General features: G+C 43.9%; 1 protein-coding gene across 44 annotated transcripts in view; it reads right to left on the bottom strand.

Moving 5' to 3' along the window:
* TCF7L2 (transcription factor 7 like 2) overlaps positions 1-24,050 on the bottom strand; it is a 214,092-nt gene that overhangs the window by 111,988 nt on the left and 78,054 nt on the right. For all 44 annotated transcript variants that reach the window (XR_004269975.1, XM_032281617.1, XM_032281618.1 and 41 more), the window contains one exon: positions 13,508-13,609. Coding sequence is in view for 43 of the 44 variants with exons in the window: in XM_032281617.1 (XP_032137508.1) it covers positions 13,508-13,609 (102 nt within the window). In the remaining variant the exon portion in view is untranslated. The remainder of the gene's footprint in view (positions 1-13,507; positions 13,610-24,050) is intronic.

Raw genomic sequence — 24,050 nt, 5'->3', positions numbered from 1 at the left:
ATTGTGAGGATTAAACCTGACAACTTCATACATTTCTTAGAAAGGTGCCTGGAGCCAGTAAGTGCTCAGTGAACATCCAGTTTATCACGATCTTGTCCTTCCTTCTCCATTTCTCAAGGCATCAGTTCTCTAACTATCGAAATGAGGGTTTTGCATCACTAGACCTCTAAGTTTTCTTTCAGCATGTGAATCCTGGGATTAACTCTAAGATTAAAAGAAAAATCCAGAACATGGGAGCCAGCATGAGAGAGAACCAAAGCTCTGGTCTGTCATTTGCAGACTTTGTAACGGAGGCTCCAGAACAGTGCATGACAAAACGCTCCCAAAGCCCCATCCCTCAGCTTCTGTTCTGACCTCTGGTATCACACGCCTGCGCCCAGCAGAATCCCGACAATGCACACCCTTGCTCCATATCCAGCAGGTTCTACTTTGCCAACTGAAAACTTCTAGAGGAAATTCACATAGGCATCCAGACACCAGAGCACTTAGCCAAGCCCAACCCTGTTGGCTTCTGTATGTGGTGCTGGCCACCCCTGTAGTCTCAGCCTATTTCCCCCAAGCCAATGGCCCGCCCTCCCTCTCCTTGACAAATGCCCTCTCTACCCACTCACTTATTCCACACAAACGTCCAAACACGCACTAGCTCACCGTATGTCCTTACTGCCTCTCAATGGGCTTTATTTTTCAAATTATGTTCTGAAATTAACCATGAGATTGTTGGCATGAGAGCTGTGCCTGTGCCCCATGCCAGGCTTGAACTCACGGTGTAGCAGATAAATCGGGAGGGGGGCATCATGGGTTTGCACCAAAAAAATGAATCAAATAAGTAAGTTCACTTGTATTTATTAAAAAAGAAGAAAGAACCCCGGTTATTCCAAATTAAAAGTTTAGATAACATTGAAGTTATCACTCTCTTCGAAATATCTTGATTTCTGTATCATGCAACGTCTAACAGAAAGGTGGGAGGAAAAGAGAAACAGAGTTCACTGTTGAAGTCCAGTTTTCCTAACTCTCAGAAATATAGCGAGATCCACTATAATCATTCACAGGTAGAATGCACAGAAAGTAGGCTGAATCCACACTTCACGCTTGGTGCATGTATCATGCCCTCAAGACACAGGGGTCAGGGAGACCAAGGAGACATCCCAGCCATGGGAAGAACAAAGTGAGATCCATCAAGCCAGCTGAGCCACAGTCCAGCTCCTCAGCCTACATCCATTGCCTTGGGTAGGTCCCTCATTCTGGGTTCGGATGAAAAATGTTCCTCTCTCCCTTCGTTTCATATGGAACAAGTTTTTAAATGGTGAGTCGGTAGGACTTTTGTTCACCAGGACGTCTAAATGGACATTTGACAGGGCTGTGATAGATCCAGTAGGGGGCTCAATTTCTGACACTTGCCCAAAAGCTTGACTGCCTAAAACAGCAATGACAGCTGTGACACCTCTACAGCCCTCTTTCTCTCTCCTCTTTCAGCCTTGGCAGAAATTAATCCATCAATGCATCCTTCCCCTGGAAGCCCTGACACATACGGCCTCAGAATCTCTCTCAACACACTGCTCCCAGCAGACGCACCCAGCCTGCCATCCAGGTACAAACACGGCACTCAGCTCAGAGTCCTCCGATCAATGCTGTAGCCTTTCGGAGCTGCACAATCTTTTCACAGTTTCTATGTGTCTTGAAGGAAAATGTGCAGAAGCTTCATCAAATAGTGAAGTTGTAACAGTCAGTCAAACACAAACAACTTGTATGCTGAGTTTGCCACCAATTTTCCATGATTTAAAAAATAACGGTTCTAGTAATACTAGTAAGTGGTAATAAGTAGAGGAGACTGCACAAGACAAGTTAAAGCGATGCCTCCCTATTTATGTTATTACATTATTGAGACATTTTTCAGCTAACAGGGCAGTATTTCATACTATTAATTATCTGCGGGCTCTTCAATTGTCCCAAGGAACAAAAATAAGAGAGCTTTAGGGCAAAGAGGAGTATGAAAAAGAAAACTCTTGAGATTCCAAAAATATGAAAATAAGAATTTCACAAAAATACCTAAAGTTCATTTTCAGAATTCCCCAGGACCACAGGAGAGAATCATGGAAACTCCTTTTTTTTTCTTTTTTCAGATGGAGTTTCACTGTTGCTGCCCAGGCTGGAGTGCAATGGCGCGATCCTGGCTCGCCGCAACCTCTGCCTCCAGGGCTTAAGCAATTCTCCTGCCTCAGCCTCCTGAGTAGCTAGGACTATAGGCATGTGCCACCACGTCCAGCTAATTTTTTGTATTTTTAGTAGAAACAGGGTTTCTCCATGTTGGTCAGGCTGGTCTCAAACTCCCAATCCGAGGTGATTCGCCCACCTCGGCCTCCCACAGTGCTGTGATTCCAGGTGTGAGCCCCCGCACCCAGCCAGAAACTCCTTTTTTCATACCAGCCTCTCTCCAGAAATCATTTGTGGGGGACAGTCGTGTATACTAAGTCTCCTTCAAGCAGTCCTCAGACTAGCACAAACCAACATGTTCTTAAAGAAGGTAGGCGGGTTCCACTCTCAGAGGGTTCTCTTTACATAGCGATAGAAGAATCAGTTCATGGTCTAGCATTTTTAATTCAAACACATTAAAAATCCAAAAGAAAAACATGTCATTTTTATTATAAACATAAAACTTGGCAAACTATTAGTTAGAACTCTTTTGGTCGTAAGGAACAGAAAACTATTTCTAACTTGATTCCTTACCAAATAGCCCAGGATTGGAACTGGCTACCCAGAACTGCGTGGTGCCATAAAGGCATTCCGCCTCACCCTTTTACCCTTCCACAAACGAGGGTCTTCTATTGAGTCAGGACTGTGTGTGTGTGTGTGTATATGCACATGTATGAAGGCAGTTGCAAGGAGCCACAGATTTAGATCCTCTCTGTGTGGAAAAGACTCATACTAAGTATCACGTCTGTCCCTTACCTAATCACATGTGCAATGGAACCAAGTGAAACACGGGAAGTGTAGTTCACCAAAATTAAGAGAGTGAGGGTGGAGTCAGGAAGTACTATTATCAGAAAGGAAAAAAAAATGTGTAGTGACAGATGTCAGTTTCAGAGCCTTATTCCATTTTGAATGCTTGCTTTCTTATGCTGGGAGTTTAGCACATAGGTGTTATTCTCAGTACCTGAAAATAACTTCATAATTTAGGAAAAAAGCTGAGTAACAGCCAACTCGATGCTTTCCTGAAGAGGGATGGGAGGGGGCTCAAGGAAGACTGTGGGAAAGATGCCTGGCCATCTTCTAGAAATAGAGATGGCCTCTCCCAGTCAAACTCACTTATTCAGCCTTTGACAATGTCTTGCCTTGGTCACTGTAATTCTGAGTCTCAGACATTCCTTCATTTATAAGCTTTGGCTGAAGGGGGCTGGTACCTCTTTCCAGAAAAACAACTTTTTTTCCTGAGTTCCAACTGAATCATCCCAAAAGTTTCACCAGGAGCCCTCTGCCCAGCCATGTTCCCCTTCAGTTACAAGACACTGTTTTTAGACTTTATTTTCTACCTCCACCCATCAAGGTTGGTGTCTCCTTTCAGTCTGAAAGGGCTGGGGGGAAATACTTCTCTTAGGATCTCACATGTGTTCTTGAGTTGGGTCTAACTTTACGGGGAGAGTCAGAGGTACAGCTTAAAGACAGGTCTTGATAACACGCCCCCCTCTGGGACAATGGGATGGATCAGTCCCCAAGGCTATGGTGCTCTCAGCTTCCCTTCTTTCTTCAGCCTTTTCAAATGCTTGCTGTTTTTTCACCCCAGCACCTGGCAACACAGACAGTGTCCTGGTGAGAGAAACAAGCATCTTGTGCCATCAGAGCGGGATGGCAAGAGTAAAGCCTTTATCCCACTGCTTGGACACATGGTGACCCCATCTCATTCAAGCCTAGGTGATGCACTTGATCATGGTCCAGAATGCCCTGCCTCTGCAGCCTCAGGCTAGACAACAGATTGCTTCACACCATCCAGAGCTCTTCAGCAGCCTCACATTGCAATCAGGCTGCAGCTGGACAGCTGGCATGCGGCACAGGTGGGAAGCATCTGGGTCCCACTCAGGGAACAGCACTGAAAACATCAGCCACGCCCTGCTGGATGAGCCAGGGTCTGATGAACGGGGACTCACTCAGCCTACAGGTGCCCCTGTTGCCCCAGCCATCTCTCCTCCACCAACACAAAACTCGAAGCATGGCCAGAGCCTGGGCTTAATGACATTTAGGCTCTCCGTTCTAAGCTCTTGGATCTCAAAGCCCCGCCATCTCAAATCCAGCTAACCTGCTGGATTTACACATCCTGATGTGGAAACTGGACATAGCAACACACTTTCCAAGCCAGACCCCTCTGGGTCCCTTGCATCTTAGTTTCCGGTACACCCCAGGGGACTATTCAGAAATCCAATTGTTTTCTCCTTCTATGATAATTAGTGTATAAAGATGAAAATCTGACCTGCAAGCCATTAACAAAACAATCATGAAATGACTTCATACAGCCTACTACATCAGTCTTAAAACATATCTATTGTCCGTAATCAACAATCAAGTTCTAGATTTCCAAGTTGGGTTCTCTTAAAGAGCCAGTGGCCCCATCCCAGGATTCCTCAGAATCAGACAGTTTAAACCAAGATTGAGGAAAGACAGGAGCCCTCAGCCTGGCTTTCTGGAGCTTTTGTGCAACCACGTTCCACACAAACGTGGCCGTGGCAATTAGGCTGCTCTACGGGGAGCTGGAATGTGTAAGAGTGGATTATCAAGTTACTGGCAAACCATGCAGTGTCATAACCCAAAATTATGTTTCCCCAAAACATGCTGCCCCATCAAGTAGAAGGTACACAGGTGTCCAAGCCCTTGTGCTAACCAAGATGGTTCTGAACACTTTCAGGTTATGATGAAGTCACGTTCATTCCAAATGAAATCAAGTCCAGTCCCTAACCAGAGATTGGTTTTCTGCTTAATTAACAAAGCACCATTGTGGGAGGAGAGAGCGAGCCACATGTGAAGAAATCAACCATGGGACTCCTTGGCTTCAAGAAACTTACAATCTGGTTGGAGAAGCATGCCCCATCCACAGAGTTAATCAGCGAGACAAGCAATGACAAGCAGGACAGGCTGAGTGCCAGATGAACAATTTTGTTTTATTTACTGGGAAGATAAACATAGTCAAAACCGTGAGTGTAGCTCTAAGTAGACGCACATTAATTTAAAACAGGCTCCCACGCTTCGTAAACAGAGCAGGTGCCGAAACAAAAACAACTTTCCAAAGTAGGTCCCCATCTTGCCCGGGTGCTGGGAAGAGCTCTGCAGCGTGAGGAAGCCCTCCTCAAGGGAAGGCCTCCAAGTCCCCTGCAGAGTCAAGATCCTGCCCTAAAGAAACTCACTTTGCATACCCCAGTGCTTCCCTAAACCTATTTTAGGAGAGAACTGTTTTTTCCAGTAACCTTGTTAACATTCAGCGAAACAAATGTCAGGAAACACTAGCCCCAAGCTGAGCTGCCAGAGACTCTTCCCCCAAGCACAACAGGCCCCAGCTTGAGAAATGGTCAAGAACTGATTTGAGAGGCTGCCAGCCCTCCCCACATTCATTGTGGGCCGACCTTAATCACAGGAACCAACAACATCTTTGACAAGTGGGTGCATTTTCCCAGAAACATAATTCAGGGTCATAATCCTGACCAAGCTCACACATAGCATCGAATAAATAACACCTTTGCTCAAAATATGCCATTAAAACAAAGATAATAGAACTAAAAAATTCTGCAAAAAATTTAAAGTTGTAAGAGTATACTCAAGACTTCTACAATAGCCCTAAATGAACTGAGTATATTCAAGGGCTAAGGGGTACCTAAAACATATAAAAATTATGCTGCGAGTTATCTAAAGTAAACACGCACCACCATTCTATAAAATGGAAGTACATCAGCTGACCTTGAAACCTACCAATCATTTAAGAAATGATGGTTCTGTTTCCCTGTTTTGAAGGGGGAGGACTTGGGGGAGGCTGCATTGGATGGGCTGAGTCTCTGTTCTAGGGTAGGGTGGAGTTAAGGCTATGTCTCTCTCCAAGGAAGCCTGAAATTTTTTTGTTGTTCAATTCCCCAGAGACATTAAAATCATTCCAACCATAACTCTCTTGCGTACTGCTGCTAGTTACAAATGCTGAGAACTTTCAGGAAAATAATTTGTGGCTACGGATCAAGAAATGTTTCAACACTTTGTTCTTTTCCACCTTTTGTCCTAGGGGTCTACTCCCAAGAAAACAATAAAAGGGGAGGGGGAGGAGGGGACAAAGATGGTCATCACATGATCATTCACAGTAGCAGAAACAAAAGGAGACAATCTGAAGGCTCAACAATATGGCATTGATTCAGTAAATTGGGGTTTAATCATATTATGGACTGTTAGGTGGTCATTAAAAATCCTTAAGCATTTTAATGACATGGGGAAGTGCTTATTAACTACAGCAATTTTCATTTTAAATAAACAGAAGGTTGGAAATACTGAGCACTATGAGCTCAAATATATTAAAAGCAAATATAAATATTCATACATTCAGAGGAAAAAAGTAATGTAATCTCCAAGTGGTGAGATTATGGGCTATTTTCCAAACTGTCTACAATGAGCATCAGGTTTATGAATGAAGAAGAGCTACATTGAAAAATAAATTTCACTTACTTTGGAGGTAGAACTTTTAAATACAAAATTAGCGATTCCCATCCATAAGTAGTCTAAGATACCAGTCACTGATTATTTGAATTACAACTAATAATCATTTTGAAGAGAAGACGTGGAGTTGTGAGGAGTATAATAGCTACCTTCAAATTTTCAAGACATGCAACTTGAAACCTAAGCAGAATTAAACAGCAAAATATGAATCAAGGAGTTGAGCATTTCCAGGAGAGAGACTGCAGCTCCCTAGAAAGACAGAACTCTCTTAGGAGTTCATATTGTACCAAAAAGAAATGGTCTACGTTCAGGAGATGGAGCCCTTGTCTCTGGAAGCGTCCAAGAACATCAGGGGAAACAGCTACCAAATAGGGCTGAAAAAAACAGGGGAGGGCAGTTGGTGAAATGGCGTGCAAGTTTAAGGTCCTGACAATTTTTGTGATTCCAATAGGAAGGGGCTACAACTGAGGTCCCACAATCCTTCTTGATGGGATATTTTCTATTGCCAGGCTGTTACCTGCCACACAATGAACCCAAACCTCAGGAATTTCAGAACTCTTCACCAGAGGACAGAGTTCCTGAAAGGAGAGAAGGAGGCTTTGGACATCTGACCATAGGCTCTATCATGGCCCCGTGTCCCCTTTGGAATTTACACCACTCACTCCCTTCAAAGCACCACAGATCCCATCTATCACTTCTTCGCCACCAAAAGATAACCCGATTGCCTGGCTCTTCCTATTGGAGACTCCTAGTTCTCCTGAGAAAACAATGTTCTGGCAGTGCCGAAAGGTTTGCTTTATGTCCTCAGACAACACAGACACCCTGACCACAGCCCTGACTGCGAAATGGGAAAGTTCTGACTCAGTGGCTGCTAGGAAACACAAGTCAACTCTTTTAGAGAGTCTGGCTGAGTCATAGATAAATGAATAAAGTAAATAAAAACAAGAAAGTATGTAAGTGGTAGAGAAAGTGGAGATAGCCCAAAAGCAAAACATTTTAGATATTCAGTGCAGGGTCGCATCCCATATCCCCCAAATATCCTGCCTGCGGGAAATACGCTGGCCCTCCCCACCATGTGACAACGAGCTCTTTGCAGCAGTCACAACACGACACCCAGAAGCGCAGTCTCTGGCCTCCCTGATGCAGATGCACGTCCCACTCTGTAGTGAAGCCAGCAGGCCTCCTCCAGCCATGCCCACCATGCTCAGGTGGGGCTGGGGTTCCCAGGGCTCCAGGTTGCTCCCAGCACACCACACGCATTGTGCTCTAAGCGCCCACCTAATTGTCTCTTTCCCAGCTTCTGTCTGGTGGTTGAAAGGATGGTGTGCTCTGGAGACAGGCCTTCTTGTTTCACATCCTGACTCCCACAACTGGGCAAATCCCCACCTCTCTGGACCTAGTTCCTCCTCTCTAGAACAGGGTAACACAGCCTCTATAGCAACTGGAATAAGCCTCACGTAGGAAGCGCTACAGTCTTTGTTGCCGTTATCATTCATCGCTGACTCTACTCTCTCTAGAATGGCTTTCTCCCACACTAAATATTTGCAAAAACAATGAATCAATCAATCAATGGCAAATACAACCTCTCCAAAAAGACAACACTTGTGCCGCTAACCTGCTCCTCCTCCAATATTTCCCATTCAGCAAATGGCATCTCCATCTACATACCTTTGACTCTCCTTTTGCCCTTAGTGCCAATAACTAACCTATCAGCAAGTTCCACTGATGTTTCCTCCGTATCTGTCTACTTTCACCATTCCCACTACCAGCAGCTTAACAGAGACTCCTATGGAAACAGCCAACCTGCTCAAATGACTCCATAATGCCAGATCCTCACCATATCCTGCACCCCAAGTCACTCTCACAGAGCCCTGTGCAACCCCGAGCCTCCCCTCAAGCCAAGAACTTTTCCCTTGAGAACTTTCATACATGTGTTTCCTTCTGCCCACTCCCCATCCCTTCTCCTATCCCTTCACCAGGCCAACTCCAATCAAGCCTTCAGATCTCACTTTTAATGCAATTTCCTCCTGGAGCTGCCCAGGCCTGTAATTCCTGCCAACTTCTCGGTCGAAATCAGGTCCCCCTGGTCATACCCTCACGGGCCCTCTACTCTTTGAGGGCACCTGGCAGAGGCCCTCCCACAGAGGTAGGGGCCACTGTGGCTTTTCTGGTGCTCGGCAGGCAGCACAGGGCCCTCCAACACATGACACGTCCCAGCAAGCATCCGCAATCCACGTCAAACACCCCATCGAAACAGCACATGTGTTTAATAACCAAGAGGGTGCTTCTCTGGGTCATGTTTTAAAAAATTAATTATAAGTAAGTTCCCCTGAACTCTTCAGAAACAAAAAGCAAAGGTTCAGCATGCCCTCTGAGCTTCCCTGAAAATGCACAGGGTAGACGGCAGAGACTTTCTCTGAAGCTCTACACATCGTGCATTATTTCATAAGAGTTTTCCACTCTCTTGCAGCATTTAAGCAGTAACAACAAGAAAAGTACACCACCAGAGTCTGGCAGGCTTTGTTTCTCGGGATTCAGCCTGCTTTCTTATCCCACACCTCCATGCTCATTACACAACAAAACACACAAGACCAAGAAGCACTAGAAATCCACCCCAAGGTAAAATTCCACATCGACTTCAAAAGGAAACCCCCAAGATAAAATTGTAGGAACTTTTGAAGCCTTTTACCGTTTTGTAAGATACATACTATACCAAAATACCACCATTTTGGGTACAGAATCTTTTTTTGCTGGATACAAAGGAAGCTAAATGAAAGTCTTTGTATAGCAAAGACACCGGAGGTGGTATCCAGGGAGCGGCTCCTAACCCCACAGCTTACCAGCCAAGACTGACTCAAACTCTACCACTCAGCACAACTTAGCTGCTTGGCACTCATTTTTTAAGAGGAAAAAGGAGCAAAGAATTAAAAATATAAATTTCAAAACTCCACCAAGAAAGGAAAAAAAAGCTTAGTTATGTGAATGCAAAAATAGGATTGGGGAGGCTGGCGGGTGGGTGTCCTGGAACTTGTGGCTAGTGTCTCTGAGTTGTTAAGAAGTCAATGAATTTGTGAGGGGTGCGGGGAGGGCAGAAGGGACAGGGAAGGCGGGAAAAGGAAGGTTACACAACACTGATGCCTTGTGTAAACTCCCAGTTCTTGGCCAGCCAATGAAGACATCGTCCCTGTTGGAATCGATTTCCTCTCTCCTCTGAACACAGATTAGGAATCACTGGATTATAACAAACACGAGGCAGTATCGGCTACAGGAGCTAAGATTTATGGGGTTTACTCTTAATTTAAATATCATTTGATAAAGTTGAACTCCACTTGTTAAGAACATTTATTCTACACATTAATTTTTTTCTAATGTGGTAACCCACATACCACATGAAAATAATCCAATCAGATTAATATATTCCAAAGAAATGCTCTCAATTCCCATGTCAAGATTCTGCCCCAAATGGGTACTGGAAAAAGTTATTCTTCTTAGCAATCTGTGAAAGTTGTAGTTTCGAATGATTAATAATAAACACTGAATACATCTCTATTTTCCAAGTTAGACATTAGAAATAATCATGAAATAGCTTGGCCCAAAGGTTACAACAATTCCAAATTTCGGAGAAATTAGGAAGCAATCCTCAGACAATTATTTTGAAACATGTCTGATGAAACACTGCAATGTGACAACATGTTACTTAAAAGAATGAAAACAAAGTGTGAGCAAGAACCCCAAGTGTCTGGAGAAAAGTTAGCCCTTCATCAGCGACTCTAAACATGAACCAGACCCTCTGGCCAATGTTGAACTGTACAAAGGCAAATGATGTATCAGCCACAATTCAGAATGTGCCCTTTACAAACACAGACACACCGTACCAGCCAAGGTACAGCTGGTTTTGGTTGGCACACTGCCTTACGTTCAGCAAAAATGTGATCATAAATTTGTAGTCTTGGCCGGACGCGGTGGCTCATGCCTGTAATCCCAGCACTTTGGGAGGCAGAGGCAGACGGATCACGAGGTCAAATGATCAAGACCATCCTGGCCAACATGGTGAAATCCCATCTCTACTAAAAAATACAAAGAAATTAGCTGGGCATGGTGGCGTGTGCCTGTAATCCCAGCTACTTGGGAGGCTGAGGCGGAGAATCAGTTGAGCCCAGGAGGTGGAGGTTGCAGCAAGTCAAAATCGCACCACTGCTCTCCAGCCTGACAGCAGAGCGAGACTCCATCTCAAAAAGTAAATAAATAAATTTGTAGTCTCAAAGTGTATGCATCCTCAATCCGAAAAACTATAGGTAACCAGGTGGATGAAGAAGGTCAACAATTCAGGACCTTTCTTCTATTCTGCTTTCCTATCTCCCTCAACTAAGTCCTCCTCCCCAGAAATCCTCCTGCTCATGACCTGGAGTCAGGTGAAGATTCCAGAAATGCACCATCACAGGGCTGACTTATAGAACCAAAGTCACCATTAATGACAAGCATTCAAGTATCTCACAAATGTGACCACATTTGTCCTTTTGTCCAGGTTCATGGCTTTTCTCTTTTCCCTAGCTCCCAGAGCCCATCTTCCTCCATCAGCCCATCCCCTCTAGGCAATGGCCATTCCCAGGTCCCCCTGAGCACAGCAGAAAGCACAAAAGATTGTATGACAGTTGCCAGCTGTGGCAGCTTTGGACAAAGGTCTCCATCTACAAGATGGTGTGCATGCCCAGGGTAGCTGCTATGGTCAACACGCCTGCTAAGAAACGGTACAGAAAAAAAGGGGTCTAAGCCCCTCGCTGCACCCATGGCCGAAATCCACACAGGCTCTGGAAGGAATATTTTGCCAACTCCTCCAGATCATTAATTTCTGCATAGGCAAATGAGATGCGACTGTTCTTGTGGGATTTCAGGGTGGCGGATCATTGCTCTATCCACACAGACAAACCCCCACTCTTGCACGGAGGTAATGCTCCCCAGCAGGGGACCCACAGATCCTAAGCACAACCACAGGGCAGCGCCCACTCTGAACCACTGCCGCGATTCTCATCTTCTCTCCTCACTCAGGGAGAGAAAACAACAGAGAGATTTTAAAGATAAGGTCCTTTCTCTGTAGCTAAGACATAAATGTGGGAAATTCCCATAAACCATTGCCAAAAGCAGAAAAATACATTTCAAAGCCTAAACCCACGCTGGGAAATTCAGGGAGGTGGGAAAAGTTAAACAGTCTTCTTCACTTTACTCTCTAGGTGTCTAGAACTGTCACACTTCTTTAAAAATCTCTGTATGTTTCTTAAGATTTTTTTTTTAAAACAGGGCATTCACTTTTAGAGAAACCTGCATCAGAACCCCTAACCAGCAACTTCTTTACACTTATGAACTGTCCCTCACCATGATCCAATTTACAGAACCAGGCACAGCAAGTTACTTTCACCTCCCATAGGAGAGAATATACCACAAGGCTCTAGAAAAGGAGCAGAGAACCGGATCCAGGCCTTGCTCTGTCCACTGACGCAGCGTGTGACATTGGGCAATTCACTTAAGGCATCTCTGGGCCTCAGTTTCCTTTTCTGAGGGCAGGTTGGGCCTATATGATCTAAGGTTACTTCCAGCCCTGAAATCTTGACCTGATAGGAGCAGACGTAATTATGAGCATCCATTTTATTGTGGAGTTGGAGGAAAGGGGAAGCTTCTAGCAAATGTCAACCTTCTTTCTGCGTGCCTCACTTATACCAGAGAAGAGAAGACATTGTCACAAATGATGACTCAAAATGTGGTTTTACAGAAATAAGTTATTTTGTGATATATACACACACATATGACAGAGGTATAATTCATTAAATAACACATGCTCAATTAAAGCAAGCTCCAAAATAAGGAGGCAGTTAACCCAAAATGACAGAATGCATCTTAAGATTTTTCTACTCTATAAAAATTGTAAAACAATTTTCTTAATTACAATGTAGAGGCAAAATGTATTTATGAATAACATTTTGTGATACTTAAATGAAAAATATATGATTGATTCATGCTTTGCATAATTCTAACTGTCATGGATTCATTATAAAAATGTCTTCCATTAATTATTTCAAAAGTAGGAAGTCCAGCTCATGTTATAAATATGTAGAAGGGAATCTTCAAATAAGGCTGAGCTATCTTCTCAAGGTTAATTTATAAATTCCACCCTTAGAGCCTACAAAACCCTAAGAAAATACATTAAAAATATATGTAGACACACACTTGTAGTCTCACTAATAAAAACAAATGCTTTCTATCTCAAACTCACATACCTTCAAAGCCGTGGATGTGTAGATTAAATTCCATTTTAGCCTTTCTAAGTTCATTTCTACTCTAGGTCTACAATCAGCCAGCCCAGATGAAATTTTTCTAGTGTTAGTGTAGAAATTTACCAACAAATATTAAGATAAATTGGGGGAGAGGATAACAGGCAGGTTTCAAATCCAGGACTCCCCTTTTGAGTTTTTTAATTCCCTCTTCTTCACCTCACCTCCTCTGAATGTATTTTTATAACTGCTCTGACACCACTTCCAGTCTCCTCCAGACCATGGTGATCGTGTCCTATGAACTAGAGCCCACGAGGCTAGATTCTAACCAAATACATGGAAAGGAGTGGAGGAAAAGTTTGTAAAATTTCCAGGTAGGTTACAATCATTAAGGTCCAATAGCAGGAAATGAATACCTTATAAACTATATCCAAGAATATTTCCAAAGAAACTTTGTTTAAAGAAAGAAAAAAGATGACAAATAAACCTGTTATCATCAAAAAAAAGCATTTTCTTTCTCACCCCTCCTCCCCACCAATAAAGGAAGCCATCATCTCCGGGAGGTTACTTACGACGATGTGTGCTGGCGAGGGGGAGCGGGCATCTTTGAGGGCTTGTCTGCTCTGGAGGCTCCCTGCCTGGACATCAAGCAGTGGCCATTTCATCTGGAGATACTGGCAGGAGGAAACAAAAGTGAAATGGAAAATAATGAATTCAGAAAGTCAATGCAAAACAACTAGCCAAAGAAATAATTGCAACATGGGTCAGAAACTGAACAACCTACAAGCATGCAAATAACCATTAAAAAAAAAAAAAAAAGCATGCAATACCAACAGGTTCTTCCTTAGAGTTCAAGTTTAATAGGTACACATATAGAACATGAATGTTACTAGCAACTGTGTTTTTGGTCTGTGCATTCAAACTATAGGGTAGCTTCAGAAAAAAATGATTTCATTACCGCTATCTTAATTTGGTGGGAGTAGAGGGAAGTGGGAGAGGTGGGGAGGAAGAGAAAAGAATATAGAGCTATTCCAAAGAAAGAAAGTAAGACACAAATCTCAAGCTGGAAGTGTCCTGGCAAACCATCAATTCCAAATCTGCTCCTTCTCAACCTCTGTTTTTCAAATGCCATCATCCTTCACTTTAAAGGAAGTCAAGTATACATGAGCAGCTTTCCTTTAGGTAGCAAAAGCTATTTGAGTAAGGCGAGCATGCAGTTCCTCATATGATCCAACAGTTCACTCAACAAATATTACTTCTTGGTAAAGGATGCACAGTGCCAGACACAATGTATACACTCATCTCAAAAGACCAGGGGAATTCTTTAGCGTGCATAGGTTAACCATACAGATAAAAATAAAGGTGTAAGTCAATTCTGTCTGTCCTCAACTTTCTCCAAGCTAGAAAATGAGTACGTGGCCCAAGGGAGCTACTTCTGTCAAAAGCGATCCGTTAGCTTTCAGTGAGGTTTGAACAATCAGTTGACTCAACTCCTCATTTTGCAGACAAAGTAAAATGAGGTGAGGTGGCCTGCCCAGTCACGGCGGGACTCGGCCCATGTATAAGAAACTCTTAGGCATTTAACTTCTGTTGATAACATTACAACAGTCTCACTCAGGAAATCAAACAGAACTTAGACACAAGGCTTAGATGCACATCGAGGCAAGCTTTATGTTTCCCAAGGCCAATTCACTGATCCATCAGTGAATGCTCGGAGGGGGTATAAGAAGACACCTTGATCATTTCAGAGGCCTCCCTAAGCAAAATAAATGGCTAGTTTTAATATTAATTCTATACAAAACTTTAAGGAACACTGAGTACTACTCGCTTTGTGTACAGGCTTGTGACAAGCATTAGGAGATACAAAGATGTCTGCTCTCAAGGAGCTTATGCCAGCATCAGGAGCCTTACTGACACAGGTACATCAACACCAAAGATGGTGACACTGTGGCAGAGACTCAGGGACTCAGGAAATGCCAAGAAAGGTGACAGAATTTCTGGGATGAGAGACTGTGGCAGGCTGCAGAGTTACATCTTGGTCAGAATGATTTCAACAGAAAGAAAAAATACAGGAAAGGGCAATACAGAAAGAAGGGTCTGGACAAATCCCACAAGAGACAGAAGTGCGAAAGCCATCCACAAGCCAGCCTACAAGTTCCGCGAAGATACGACTGCTCAGCAAATTAAAACCAAATTTGGTTACACCTAAAGCTGGAAGAGCACTGCCCAAGAGCTACCTGCCAAAGTGCACAGTGGATTTTCCCATGACGCCTAGCATCTAGACAAGGTGGGTGCGTCTGCTACAAATTCAGAGCTTTCACCTAGAGGCCTCCCCCGGTGAGCAACCTGGTTACTAGTCTGGTCGTGTCTGTGACTCGCCACAAGGCCCTGCATCAAATCCCTTTGCTTCGGTGATCTCTGGTTTTTCATCTGGATACGAGGGAGTCGTCCTCTCTGTGACAGGGGAGTCTGCCCCAAACACTGAAAGACTTCTAGGACTCCAAGCCCCCAGACAGTAAATACCAACAGGAATGCCCTGGGTCATCCTTACCATCACACAGATGATACTTCTTTGGGAGCGGTATCATCTCAAGTTGAAAACCGCTAAAGTAAGTATTTCCAGAGTCTCCATCTGTAACCCAAGCCAGAGGGCTCTGGGAATCTAGGCTGGCCTGTCTCGCCCCGACTTCTTCCCATTCTCACTTACCACATAACAATATGAGCTGCATTGGTCAAAACCACTCAATAGAGTCATTTCCTTGAGGCCAACCAAAATGGACACCCACCAACCCTCACCTCTCCATCTCATAAAAACCCGTGAACAAAATTGCCAAGTGCAGTCGACACCCATCTACACCCCATGCTATCCCCCAGTGGGGAGAGCTGGATTGGTGGACAAGTTTCCCATCTTTGGCCACCTGCAAAACAGATTTGATTACATCCAAATACCAGCTCCGTAGAATTAGGAAACTTAGGCTTTGTTTAAGGTGACAGACCTGCCCTGAGGACCCACCCACAAACTGTCATGCCCATAATGCAGTATTAACATGGAGACTTATCATTCTTACTTTACATAAAAGCTTCATTGTATGCCACATCCAATCTCCATAGGCTACCTGCACCACATATTTTTATGAGCCTACATTTCAGCGCTCCAAGCCTACAATACACATAGTTTTCAATTATGTTAGAGCGGCCCAGGATCACTGCCTATATAACATTACTGTTGGAGGAAATGAGACTCGGCCCCACTGCCCAGAGAGAGTTAACCAAATCCAGATGGTGCAGGAAGACGGCCCCAGTCCTGCTGACTTGCAGGGACTCCGCAGCGACAGCCCCAAACTCTCCTTCCCAGTGCAACTTGATGCCACAGAACCACTGGGTACACACAAAAATCCAAGCCCGTTCCTTGAATCTTAACTGGCATTCAGGCTGATGAAGTGCCTTTTGGGGAAATAAGTATTATGTCAGGATTTTCTAAAGGAAGCTATCAACCTTCTCCAAAAGTGATGGGTTTCCCAGGTTCCTTCATCTTCTACAATTGGTCCTTATTAATAAGGAAAATAAATAAATAAATAAATAAAGGGAAGAAAAAGGAAATTAGGTGCTATTACAGCCTAGAGGAAAATCTTTTCTTTCCTGGAGACATTAAGCAGCAGGAAATTCTATTTTGTTGGGTCCTAAAGGAAGACCTGAAGGAGGGGGCATCTCAGATTTACAGAAACGCTGGAACCCTGTGCCACGTTTTCCCAACCATTTGACTTGGTTTTATATCCTTTTGGGGAAGGGGAAAAAAATGTTCCCACCATCCCACTATAAAACAACAGTGGGCTCCAGCTCTTTTCCTCTTAGGCTGTTCAACGTGGAAATTATGAATTGCCTATAAAAACATTCAACTTTTCAACAAACTGCAATCAAATGGGGCTATGGGAATTCCTACATTGAAAACTGTTGGAAGGGAGTCTGCTCAACTTTCATTTAAAAAAAAAAAAAAAAAAGAAAGAAGGCCATCTTGGCTTAAGTATTTCATCCTTTGTTAAATAATAATGTTCTGATCATGGCCCATTAGGGTTTTTCCCCAAATCGTATTTTGTGATATGTCTCAGGGAGCTTAAGTTAAGCTTTGGACCTGTGAGCAAATCTTGAAATACATGCAACACCAATGGCCTGAAAGGAATCAAAGCAGTTGAAAAGAGTGTTAAATTGCCAGCAAAAAGAAAAAGGTAAGCATCTCTAACTTTTTTTCTCCTCTTCCATGTCCCTCAATGAAAACAGGGAGAAAAGACAAACGAGGAGAGGTTCCTTTGAGAAATAGTTTTAGCAGAAATCAGCATCTACTCAAGCCAGACTGATGGAACCTGATCCCATGGAGGTGCCTTCATTTTTGATAACCTACCATCAGCAGCAAGAATGTCGAGGATGGGCTGCCCTGAGAACCTGCCCCCTTACAGTTGCTACTGAGGGCTCTGTATAAATTTATTTTCTAAACAAGCATAAAAACTTAAAGGACAAATGATAATGATGATGATGATGATGATGATGGATGGTGACGATGATGATGATATGGCAACAAAGTTGCCAGGAAACTTCACATCCTTGATAAAACACCACTGTGGCTTCCAGTATTTCCTTTCAATCACTCTGCTCCACAGATGGACGGGCAAGTGGAATTTATCCCTTTATTTGTTCAGGACAGGGCTGGCAAACTTTTTCTATAAAGCAGCAAACAGCAAGTATCTTAGGCTCCGAGGCCCATACGATCTCTGTCATAACTACTCCACTCAGCCATTGTAATTGGAAAGCAGCCACAGGCAATGAATGTATGTCTTGTATCATGGCTGTGCTCCAGTAAAACCTTATTTATAGATACCGAAATGTGAATTTCACATCATTTTCCTGAGTCAGAAAATATTATTCCACTCCTGATGTTTTTCAACCATTTAAAAATAATAAAAGTGCTGCGTGCAGTGGCTTAGGCCTATAGTCCCAACACTTTGGAAGGCCAAGGCCGAAGGATTGCTTGAGGCCAGGAGTTCTAGACCAGCCTGGGCAGCAACAGCAAGACTCTACAAAAATAAAAAAAGGTTAGCTGGGCATGATAATACATGCCTGCAGCACAGGCCTGTAGGTCCCAGCTACTCAGGAGGCTGCAGCAGGAGAACTGCTTGAGCCCAGGAGTTCGAGGCTGCAGTGAGCCATGACTGTACCACTGCACTCCAGCCTGGGTGACAAAATGACACCCTGGATCAAAAAATATTAGTAATAATGATAATAAAAGTCATTCTTATCTCACTGACCAGACAAAAACAGGTGGCAGGCCAATTTTGGTCTATGGGCCATAGTTTGTCATGTCTGGTTAGGGAATAAACGTGTAGAGGCCTGCCCACGTCCGAGAGGGTGCCTTTCCTCGCCGGGCCTTCAATCCCAACAGCCACATGCAGGCATGTAGGAAAGCATGTCTGGTGGCCCAAAAGCAACGTTTTGGATTGACTCAAGTTGGGAGGGAAAAGCTTGGAAAAAAAATTGAACCCTTTAGCTGAGGCCTCCATCACAAGATCTAACCACGAGACCACAATCTCACCAAAATAACTAACCCCTCCTTTCCAAAATGGAAGTTTTAAAAATCCCTGAACAATTCTGACTGGAAAACGTTCAGAGCGAGACCCTGTCTCAAAAAAAAAAAAAGAAAGAATGAGAGAAAGAGGAAAAGAGGGAAAGGAGAGAAGGGAGGGAGGGAGGGGAAAAAAAAGAAAAGAAACCCAATTATTATTATTTCTTTTTATTTTTGAGACAGAGTCTCACTCTGTTGCCCAGGCTGGAGTGCAGTGACAGGATCCCAGCTCACTGCAACCTCCGCCTCCCAGGTTCAACTGATTCTCCTGCCTCAGCCTTCTGAGTAGCTGGGATTACAGGCACATGCCACCACACCTGGCTAATTTTTGTATTTTTAGTACAGATGGAGTTTCACCATGTTGGTCAAGATGGTCTCAAATTCCTGACCTCAGACAATCCTCCTGCCTCAGCCTCCCAAAGTGTTGGGATTATAGGTGGGAGCCACCGGGTCTGGCCAAGAAACCGCATTAATTGGATACTATCCTCATGATGGCTTTCCACAGTTAAATCCTCCTAATCCTCTAGTGTCAAAGTTGTACTCCTGGTTTTTATAAAATACGAAGTCAGTACTCTGCTTATGCATCCAAAGCCAAGGAGACAGCCAGGCACGGCCCATCATGTCCGAAGTCACTAAGCCTCCTCCCCGGCAAGGTGGCTGCTCCTAACCTCCCAGTGCAGCGTTGCCACAGGCCGTTCATTCTGACCCCCTACAAGTATGCAACAAAAAAGACCGCACCAAGGTGACAACTCCCATATCATTACACTTTACAAAAGAAAAGATGACCAGAGGCCACTCACCATAAAAAGGGAAATACCAGAAAAATGTGCAAAGTAAGAAAATAGGAAGTACAAGTATCCAACCCAACAGCAGGCACTTATTTCTTCAGGAACTCAGATTGTGACATACACCTAATAGACACACACACGTCTGTTAAAGAACAGGCCTGATTGTCTCTTTGTAAACCTATTTCGTTTCTCAGAAATGGAAGATGGAAAATTCAGCTCATCTTCTATTAAACAAGTAACTCCGCCTGGGGGTCAGGGAATCCCAGTTTACCCAGAATGGTTAAAATATAAGAAGTTGTGATTAATATTCTGCCCTACCCTCTGAATCATACAGGTACCAAAGTTTTCCAGAATTTAGCATTGATCAAATATTACCTAACATGGAAACGCTGTGAAACTATTTCAGAAGTCCCTTCAGAATTGTAAGGGGCATCATTACAAAGTCCGTTTAACCAGTTTTTCTGCAGATACATAAGGTGTAGGAGATTAGGCTTCTTTGTTCTAGGTAAAAATATACTCCAGGAATTGCAGCTTTTGAAAAAGATCCAAGAGCCTAAAACAGAGGCTCTACTTGCCTATAAAGCATGATTGTATAGAGAAGGAAACTCAGAAATGTGTGATTTCTGTTGTTCAGCATAAATAAGTATGTGCCATAGTTACCTAGGAAAAGAAAACCAAAGATCTCAGAAGATTGGGTAGATAGACTCTGTACTTGGAGAAAGAATAAAGCCATAGAAAAATTTCAAGCCAGGCCTGGTGGCTCATGCCAGTAATCCCAGCAATTTGGAAGGCTGAGGCAGGAAGACTGCCTGAGCCCAGGAGTTCAGGACCAGCCTAGGTAACATAGCAAGAGCCCATCTGTACAAAAAAAAAAAAAAAATTAGCTGGATGTGGTGGTGTGTGGCTATAGTCCCAGCTACTTGGGAGGCTGAGGTGGGAGGATTACTTGAGTCCAGGAGGTGGAGGTTGCAATGAGCCAAGACGGTGCCACTACATTCTCCAGCCTAAGCAACTGAGCAAGGCCCTTTCTCAAAAAAAAAAAAAAAAAGAAAAAGAAAAAAAAGAAGTTGGGGGGAGGGAAGGGAAAGGAAGAAATTTAAGTAAGATCTTAAGGTTGACTTGCGGGGGGGAACCAACAGAGTCGGAACTCCGAAGTTTTTCCCTTAAATCACTATCTCATTTCTCACATAAAAGGAATACAGGGAAAGAGAGGTAAGATATCAAGGCATCTGTGTGAACAGTGTAATGGCCTTATCTTCTGTCTCTATCAGTGGGTTTATGTAAGATTTTCAATGAAATCCTTATAGTCAACCTTTTTCTCATAAATATTTTTAATCATAATGATTAAAATCATATTTTTAATCGTAAAGAGCACTACTAGTGTATCACTTCATATTTAGAGGGTATTTTAGAGTTCAAAACGGCATCCACAATGACCCTGCAAAGTAAATGAGCAGAAAGGTGGAAGTAACCTGTTAGCAAGGAGGAAACCAAGGGCAACAGAGCAAGACCCAGACTGCCTGAGGTGACAGGGGCAGGTGGCAGTCAAACTCCAGCACGCCGGCTGTGTTTTCGCTCATCCTGACTTACTTTACAAATCCCTTCTCTTACCCGGTTTTCTTATCAACTGTCAACCAGGATCGGTGTCTCAAAGTACACGGCGAAGAGAACATCTCAGTGTCCCCAAAGTAATAACAAGACTTTCTAGCATCTAGCATCTCTCCCTCCCAAGTCTACGGGCAAACACTGAATTGTTTTCCAAGGCAATTTTTCTACCAGAGCTAAGGAAGCCACTGGTGTGATGGAAGACAACGAAGCAAAACAAGTAACTAACCAAAAAATCCAATTAATGAAACTTGGGATTCACTGTTTTCTTTACCCCACCAACCCTTCAACAGCCCTGTCCCTAAACTGCTTCTGCATTTGCCAGGCTAACGGTTCTGCAGGGAGCCTGTAGCACAGCAGCTCACAGATGCACAATCCGTATGGAATTTCACCTCCTCTCACACCCAGTGGGCCCCACAGGCTGAGATTCAAGCCTTCCTTCTACCCTCCCGCAAAAGTCACGCTTCAAATTATGAGTCCGTGCTCCCAGGAAAAGCACAGCAGAAGGGGAAGAGGCTAGAAACCTATTTTCCGGCCCAGCTCTGCCACCTACCTGGCATGTCACTTCATTTCTTCACTGGGCAACCTCTTCTCCACTCCAGTTCTAAGTCTATACCAAGAAATCAGGAACATGATCTAAAAGTCTTTTTCTATTCCAATGCACGGATTCCTGCAGCATTTACTATTAAGCATATTCTGTGTCACATATGGACTATTCTGAGGCCCAGAGAAGTCATCTAAAGACACAGTCAATGGGACAATAAGCTAATCAATGGTGCAGGAATTAACATAAAGAAGGTAAGTAAGGCCAGACACAGTGGCTCACGCCTATAATCCCAGCACTTTGGGAGGCCAAGGTGGGCAGTTCGAGACCAGCCTGGCCAATACAGTGACAACCTGTCTCTACAAAAAATCTATAAATTAGCTGGGTGTGGTGGCGGGCACCCGGTAATCCCAGCTACTTAGGAGGCTGAGGCAAGAGAATTGCTTGAACCGGGAAGGTGGAGGTTGCAGCCAAGACTGCACCACTGTACCACAGCCTGGGCGACAGAGCCAGACTCAGTATCAAAAAAGAAAGGAAAAGAAACACGCAGGTAAGTAGAGACACTATAAGAATGATTTAATTAATGCTGATGGAACGGTTGCAGAGTATCCAAACCTTTCTGGCTGACTTGTATAAAGGGACTTTTTTCTTGACGCACTCCAGATCTGTTCAGTGAAACTTGGTTGTGGCCCAGGGTCTGTATATGTTTTTTCCAACTTGCTAAGCAATTCTGATGATCAGTCATGAGCATCAACTATCGGTGCTAGGGCAGTGTCAATAATCAGCAGGCAGTCATATGAGGATTCCATTTACTTCCTCAAAGGCTCTTTTAAAACTCTAAATCGATTGTTACTACATCCTTTTTAGGTGGTCAAAGCCAATAATCTCCAAATCCATCTTAAAATAGAAGAAAGTGAGGCAGAGAAAATCAAGTGACTTAGTCATACACAGTTATGAGGGACTGAAACCAGAACGCAGGACTTTGGTATTTCCAGGCCAGAACTCCTTTGCCCACACTCTACTGAGCTTACTGGTAGAATGGACAATGGGTGCCCAGGCAGGAGAGAGGGAAATCTCCAGGGGAGGGCAAGGACCCTGCAATGGTGCAGTCCCAAGACAGGGGGGTGGTGGGACTCTGGCCTCTGAGATAGTCTTGCTCCAGTGTGACCAAAAGCAGCCCAGACATAGCCATCTCAAAGTCTTCAGGCAACTCCACGGCTGAGTCCCAACCATCGGGCTGTGGATTCCAAGCCAATGTCAGCTCCATCACCAGCACACAAGTCCTTAAGCCAGGAGGTTAAAGGACATGAAGCCACTGGAAGAATTCAAAAGGAGCAGCCCTGGCCCTCCCACGTTGCTCCAAGTCTTCAGCCTCTAGACACAGCAAGACAAGCTCATGTCCCGTGGCCGCTAAACTGATGACTAACAAATAATGAATGCTTGCAAGCTGCTGGAGAAACCTCCCATTAAGAGGCAGGCTAGAGGCCATCTACCTTTAGGCAGAAAAGTATTCACAATCTTTCATTTTAACACCAACCTTGCGGTCACCATGTTTTTTAATTACCGCTTCTTATAAAAAGGCCAAGTACAATGCAGTTAATTGGAATGTTTTAGTTACTGCCCATGTCTCTACAGCTTGCTGAAGTAGGCAAAGGCCACGGGAGACCAGGAGAATAGCTGGGAGACACGGAGCAGCCCAGGAATGAATGTGGGTGTCACCGGGAGCTGAATCTGGTATGTTCTGGGATAAGAATCCCCCAAGTCTCAACTGGTAGCTGGATAACTAAAATGCGGTACAGCCATAAAATGGAATATTACTCAGTAGTAAAAATGAATGAAGTATTGACAAACGCCACAACATGGATATCCCTCGAAAATATGCTAACTTAAAGACAGACCAAGAAGGTCTCAGAGTGTACAATCCTTTTTATATGAAATAATCCAAATAGGCAAATCCATAGAGTCAGGAAGTAAGTTAGTGATTGCCAGGAGCAGAGAGGAAGGTGGGTAAAGAGTGGCTGTGAGGGTTACGGGGTTTCTTTTGGGGGTGATAAAAATATCCTTAAAAGAGACGGTGTTAATGTTTGTACAATCTTATAAATATACTAAAAACCACTGAAGAGTACACTTCAACTGGGCACATTTTATGACGTGAATTATATGTCAATTTAAGATGAATTGAAAACAAAGAAGATTAGGCACCATCTTTGATGGTGAGCACATTCATTTAAGAGATAGAAGGGGATGGGGGGGCTGGGTGCGGTGGCTCATGACTGTAATCCCAGCACTTTGGGAAGCCGAGGCAGGTGGATCACCTGAGGTCAGGAGTTTGAGACCAGCCTGACCAACGTGATGATACCCCGTCTCTACTAAAAATACAAAAATCAGCTGGGTTTGGTGGTGCATGCCTGTAATGCCAGTTACTTGGGAGGCTAAAGCAGGAGAATTGCTTGAACCTGGGAGCCGGAGGTTGCAGTGAGCCAAGATCATACCACTGCACTCTGGCCTGGGCCACAAGAGCGACATTGTCTCAAAAAAAAAAAACAGAAAAGATGGATGGAAAGAAG

Source organism: Sapajus apella, unplaced genomic scaffold, assembly GCF_009761245.1.
Source record: "Sapajus apella isolate SASKATOON/1434 unplaced genomic scaffold, GSC_monkey_1.0 scaffold13, whole genome shotgun sequence".
Taxonomy (NCBI): Eukaryota; Metazoa; Chordata; class Mammalia; order Primates; family Cebidae; genus Sapajus; species Sapajus apella.
Note: the sequence above shows the minus strand (reverse complement) of the source record. Positions and strands in the feature narration are given on the sequence as shown.